The 6381-nt window shown below is 50.6% G+C and overlaps 1 protein-coding gene across 1 annotated transcript in view; it reads left to right on the top strand.

The window, feature by feature from the left end:
• The first annotated feature begins 4333 nt into the window (after positions 1-4333).
• FBL (fibrillarin) overlaps positions 4334-6381 on the top strand; it is a 13735-nt gene continuing 11687 nt past the window's right edge. Inside the window, exon 1 of the mRNA XM_008582560.1 lies at positions 4334-4343. Within this exon, the coding sequence (XP_008580782.1) occupies positions 4334-4343 (10 nt within the window). The remainder of the gene's footprint in view (positions 4344-6381) is intronic.

The following is a 6381-nucleotide window of genomic DNA, read 5'->3' as shown; positions in this document are numbered from 1 at the left end:
TGTGGGGGTCAGCCAGCTTCTTCCAGCGCTACCTGCTGCCCCCATGTCCTGCATGTTCTCCAGCACCTCCATCGAGGGCCGCGACCACCCACACCGGGTGAAGAGCGGGGAAGCTCGACTCCACTGCCCGCTCTAGAAATAGGAGATGTGGTTGCACACGTTGCAAATTGTGGTGTCGGAATACAGCTGGAACCCCGAGGACCACATGCCCCACAGAGACTCCGTCAGCTCCTGGAAAATGTACAGCCATGGGAACGCTCTGTTCTGCAGGGTTGTCTCCACCTCAAAGACTCACACCTCTGCAGGTCACCATGAGGTACTGGGGGATCAATCTGAAGAATTTTACCATGTCCTGAAGGTCATTGCTGAAAGGAAGCTCCTCATCCAGGAGGAGGGATTGGAGGGAGTCCCCCAGCAGGCCCTTTCGATTTGGCCACGTGGTGGAGGTGCTGGGGTCTGTGATCAAGCACCTCAACTTCCAGACAGTGAACACCAGCACACTCTTGCTGTGGCCAGAGAAGCTCCTGTGGCAGGTGGAAGAGGCCATCGCTGCAGACACATCCTTTCAGCACCTGCGGAAGACCGGACACCCTGGAGGCCCTAACCAGGAGGCAGCCTCCCTGCTCCAGGGCCCTTGCAGAAATAAAGCTGCTCGTCACCCCTGTGGCCTGGGACACACCCCCTGCTAAGCCATGTGGTCTGGGCGTCCCCAAGAGCGGCTCCTCCTGTGAGGATATGATGGGATCCTGGCTGCCCATTTCTCAGTTCCCTGTTCTGGGGTGAGGCCCAGCAAAGATGGGGACTCTGTATCCACTGAGAGGGTGCCCCAGAGCAGCGTGTTGGTCCACCTGACCTGCAACACGCCTGCTGGGGACGAGGAGCCAGGTGGTGGTATCGTGGAGGCTGGGTTTCCTTAGATTCTCCCAGCGTCTCCTCAGGGAAAGGCCAGGACACCTGAGACAATGGGACTGGTCTGCCTGCCTCTGAGGCTCCTCTGTGTGGCCTAGCCCTGTCCCCTCATAACATGCTTACATGCAGCCATCCCAATGCTCCTCCACCTCTGGCTTTGTCTCCGCGGGGGCCAGGGCTACAGCGAGGCAAGGAGGAGTTGGGCACGTCACCGCAGCTCCACAGCAGGCATGTTCAGCAGGGCCTACTTCACCCACGTCTGGAGGCAGGGGATCTGGGAGTGGACAGACACCCTCCAGTGACTGTGGCCAGAGGGGGGACAATAGTGCGCCAGCAGAAAGGGGCTCTTGGTGTCAAAAGAAGAATTTAAGGTGAAGGGATAATTTAAAATACAAGTACTTTCAAGTCATTTGTTGGCTGAGTGATGAAAGCACCTCCCTGGTTAAGAGCATTATCCCAGAGAGTCCTCACAAAACATCTCCATGGTAGAGATGGGAACACAGCTTAGTGACGTGAAGAGGCAGCTCAAGGTCACACAAGTCAGACCTAGAACTTTCCAGCACTAGGCCTGCATGGTCTTCCCTCTACTCCTGACCTGGGGAGGAGTCTGGGGACCCTTGACTCTCCCCAGTTTGGAGAGAATTTATAGACACACCTGACGAGAGCCCTTTTGGTCTCTTAAGTCAGACATTTATCTTTCTTCCCTTAAAAAAAAAAAGAAAAAGAATGTGGGGTCCTGAAAGCCAAGTGAAAAAAGCATATTAAATTTAAAAAAAAAATTTTTTTTAAAGCATATTAAGCGGGAGGGAGTGTCAAATGCTATTCATAGTCAAGTAGGATTAGGGTGGAAAATTTCTCATTGGTTTTAGCAACATGGATGTCTTTGGTGACCTTGAAAAAAGCTGTTTTGGTGCAGTGATGGAGGGGATAATCTGATTGGAATGGATCCAGGAGAAAGATGAGAAGTGAAGTCAGTAAGTCTAGAAAATTCTTTCAAGGAGTTTTGTTATGAAGAAACAAGGAACCTACACTGATGCGTTTTTATCACCCAATGTCCACAGTTGACATTACAATTTATTCTTGGTGTTGTACATTCTGTGGGTTTTGACAAATGTATCATGACATGTTTGCATTATTATACTATTGGAGTGAGCAGGACTGAAGCCATGTTGGGACCTAAAACCAGATGGGCTCCAAAAGATTTTTAAAGGACACAGTTTTTTTCCTGGCATGTACTGCTCTGAGTTCCCTCTTTTCCTATGGTTATTTGATATTTTGAACCTTATGTCAGATAACCAAGATGACATTATTTACATGAATGTAAAGTTGTTTTCCATCCAGCCTGGAGCTGCAGACTTCCACGTAATATCCAGATCCTCGGGTAAGAGCAAGGATGGGAGCAGAAACTAGACAACAGGCGAGACTTTGCAGTTGAGACCTTGCACGAAGCCCTCGTGACTCACATCCGCATCCCTCTTGCGTTTCTTTTTTTTTTTTTTTTTTTAAAGATGACCGGTAAGGGGATCTCAACCCTTGGCTTGGTGTTGTCAGCACCACGCTCAGCCAGTGAGCAAACCGGCCATCCCTATATAGGATCCGAACCCATGGCCTTGGCGTTATCAGCACCGCACTCTCCCGAGTGAGCCACGGGCCGGCCCCCTCTTGCGTTTCAATTCCCACATTCTAGTCCTCAGTCCATTCTTTAAAAACCCCTTGGTAAATCTGAGTTTGGGAGATGGCTTTAGTCTGGCCATTCTCCTTCAGGTTTACCAGAGACATGCGTTAGGCTGACATCTCTCCTCAGGTCACCAGTATTCCTGAATAAAAGCTGACTTCCATTTTCATCAACATTTGACCTTTGAGTGGTTTGCTTTCGAAAGGGAACAGGCAGGGGATGGCCTGGCCCATGGCTCACTTGGGAGAGCGTGGTACTGACAACACCAAGTCAAGGGTTAGGATCCCCTTACCGGTCATCTTTTAAAAAAAGAAAGAAAGGGAACAGGCAGCCAGACCTGTGCCTTGTATCAAATTTTGGCAAGCCAGGCCAGGAACTGAGCGGCCCCAGTATCGACAGAGTCACACCAAGTAGTTTCAATGCCCTAAAAATTTCCTTTGCTCCACCTAAACTCCCCCTTCCTTTTCAAACACACAGAAAAGTTTGAAGAAATGTACAGTGAACACCTACGCTATAGTCTGAATGTGTCCCTCAAAATTCATGTGTTGGAAACTTAATCTCCAAGGCAACAGTGCTTTGCTTTGTGGAATGAATATTAATATTATTAAATTATAAAGCACAAAATTCTCATCCCGTCCTCTGACCCCACTCTGATCTTGTCCATCCTCGTCTCCTACCTGGTCCATTGCAGCAGGCCCCTCCTTGTCTACCTGCTGTCACCCTTACTCCCTCAATCTGTTCCCCATATGCAGCCAGTGTGACCCCTTATCCGATCACATTCTTTCTCTGTTTAGAACCCTTCCACGGCTCCATCACATTCAGGGTAAAAGCCAAAGTCCTCACCATTGAACCTCACCATGACCCACAAGGCCCCACACAGTCTGCCCTCCCTTCCCTTATCTCCTCCCAACTCTCCCCCTTGCTCACTCTACTCTAACCACACTTCTGAGTTTCCCCGACCCTCCATATCTTTCCTGATTCAGGGCCTTTGCACCTACAGTTCTCCCTGCCTGGAACTCTCTTCCCCCAGATAGATGCATGCCTCACTCCTCACCTTCTTTAGCGCTTGACTCAAAAGTCACCTGCTGCAATCCTTAATCACCCTATAAAAAATATCACACACACACACACCTCACAATCCCTATTCCCCTTCCCTGATGTTATTTTCTCCAAAGCACTTATTGCCTTCAAATATTCAGCTATTTTATTAACTGGTTTGGTGTCTGTATCTGCCATTAAAAGATGAGCTACAGGAGGATGGGGATTTTTATGTCTTGTTTACTGCTGTATTCAGTACAGTAAATGTTTTTGAATATATGAATGGGAGCCCAGAGTAGGCCCCTATTCTTGGGGGTGGAAATGGATTAAGGAAGGCTTTTTGGATGTAGACAGGGCCTTAGGGAGTTAGCTAGGAATAGAGAAGAGGGGCAGCGGGCACAGCCCGTGCGAAGGCCTGGGCATGATCTCTGATCACTGGCCTCACACACGTTAAGGCGAAACGGGAAGGAAGCGGAGGGAGCGAGCGCGGAGAGCTGGGGGAGGAGGCGGCGTCTCCACAGGCTCAGGAATCCCCGCCCACACGCGCACACCCAGAGCCCGGCGCGAGGCTGTAAACCGCGGGCGGGGCTACGTGCTTGCGACACGGGCCACACGTCGCCGCGCGCCTGCGCTCCTTTCCACGTGCGAAAGCCCCGGACTCGTGGAGTTAGGACGCCGCAGACTCCAGAGTAGCGTAGCTCAGTGCTCGCCATGAAGCCAGGTGCAGACCGGGCTTGGGGTTTGGGTCAGCGACTGGGTCCGGGAATCGGGTGCCAGCCTGGAATCGGAGGGGCGGGGCCTTGGCTTGGGGGCAGGGATTCCGAGCCCGGGATCGGGTCTCCCTGCGATCGATCCCAAGCCCAGAGGGTCTGGGGGATTGTGACTGGCTAAGGAGGTCACGGTCGTGAGTCAAGGGCCTTGGGCCTGGGATTGGGGGTCTTGCCCTGGGATTTGTCTCATGGAGGCCGTCACTAGATGTTTGGGATATTGGGCCGGGGGCGGCGCTCGAGGGTCCTGACCGAGTCTGGATTCAGGCGTCTGGGGTCGTGGTTCTCTGCGTGGGTTTTAGAAATCTCACTAGGGTCGGAGATGGAGAGTCCTGATCTTGCGTCCGGGAGCTAGGTCTGGGAAGCTCCCCGTTTGCCTCCCCTGTCGCCACCGCCACTATCATCCTCTTGACCCCCAACTCAGCTTCTCGATGTGGGCCGGAGTGGACGAGGACTCCCTGCTTGGTAGTTTGTGGCCCTTTCTGGTCTACTTTCCCGCTGTCTGCACTTCCGGGGGACGCGTCCCCAGGGATGGAGTGGGATTAGGGTCTAGGATTCCCAATTCTGGGGTGAGACGAAACTTCACAAGCCCGGCATTAGCGGGGGTAGGGGGTAGTTGCAGAATATGAGTGGTTTTATTTATTCGATATCCCCCGAGGTTCTGAAGAACCAACCTCACCCCCTTCATTGTGGAATGATGAGAATCCTGGCTTTGACAGAAGAAGCGCCTTAGTCCATCGTTTTAGTTCTGGCTCAGCTTCGTAGCCTACTGTGTGACCTTAGGCAAGTGGCTTTACCTCTCCGAGCCTCTGTTTTCTCATCAATAAAATCGCGCCCAGTTAGGATTAAGTGAGATCATATTTTTAAAATAGCACAGTGCTTGACATACTACAGTATTGCTTCTAATTGTTATCTGTATCTTTCTCAAGGGGAACAAAATTAGGATCCTTCTCCCTGGTGTCTAAGTGCTCCCTAAGTCAGGCGTGTTCAAGCCCTATCCTCCCCGTGTGAGAACTTGCTTCACTGAATTTAAAGAATTTTCCACCATGGCCAAAAGGGCCTGTTTCCCAAGTACAGGTTTTCTTTTTTCCCTCCGTCTCCTCCTACTTCTGTGTGTGTATGCGAAGAGATGGGGGTCACCTGGGAGTGGCATTTGTGGATCCATGCCTTTGTCTCATCTCGTCATAAGCTCCCTTTCTCTTCAATGTTTGGGGATCTCTTGATGAAGTGGGGTGGGGAGTGCTAGGCTGTGTATGTCTCCCACTGAGACCCTGCCATGTCTACAGGCATCTTGTGGTCTGTGATTCCCCCAGGAATGGAGGATACACCGTCCTTCCAACCTTCCTGCACTGCGTAGTAGAGTGTGAAGTTGTAGAAGTTGTCGGGAGTCAGCTCCTCAGTAAGGATTTTAGTCTGAGAGAGAGGAAGACTTTGAGAGATTTGGGGCCAGGGCATGATGCAGTCTGATTGACATTTTTAAAAGGGATGTTTTTTCTTCTGTGTATAAAAGACTTTAGGGTTGCATATGTAGAAGCAGGCACATTAGTGGAAGTTTGTTGCTGCAGCCTAGGAGATGGTGTGGCTTGGACCAGGGTGGTCACAGTGGATGTGCTGACAAATTGTCATGATTTGGGAATATATTTTGAAGAAAGAGCCAAGGAAGAGGAGTCAAGGATAAATAAGGATTTTGGGGTGTAACTGGAAGGATGGAGTTACCTTTTTTTTTTTTTTTTTTTTTTTAAGATGCCCGGTAAGGGGATCCTAACCCTTGACTTGGTGTTGTCAGCACCACGCTCTCCCAAGTGAGCCACGGGCCAGCCCTTGGAGTTACCATTTTTGAGATGGAGAAGGCTATGACAGGAGAGCAGATTTTAAATCAGGGGGTCTATGGAGCCCCTCACCCAAACTTGCCCAGAAAAGTATGTGTGAACATGTGTTTTTTTTTTTTTTAAAGATGACCGGTAAGGGGATCTTAACCCTTGACTTGGTGTT

Source organism: Galeopterus variegatus, unplaced genomic scaffold (genome assembly GCF_000696425.1).
Source record: "Galeopterus variegatus unplaced genomic scaffold, G_variegatus-3.0.2 Scaffold93, whole genome shotgun sequence".
In the NCBI taxonomy this organism is placed as follows: Eukaryota; Metazoa; Chordata; class Mammalia; order Dermoptera; family Cynocephalidae; genus Galeopterus; species Galeopterus variegatus.
Note: the sequence above shows the minus strand (reverse complement) of the source record. Positions and strands in the feature narration are given on the sequence as shown.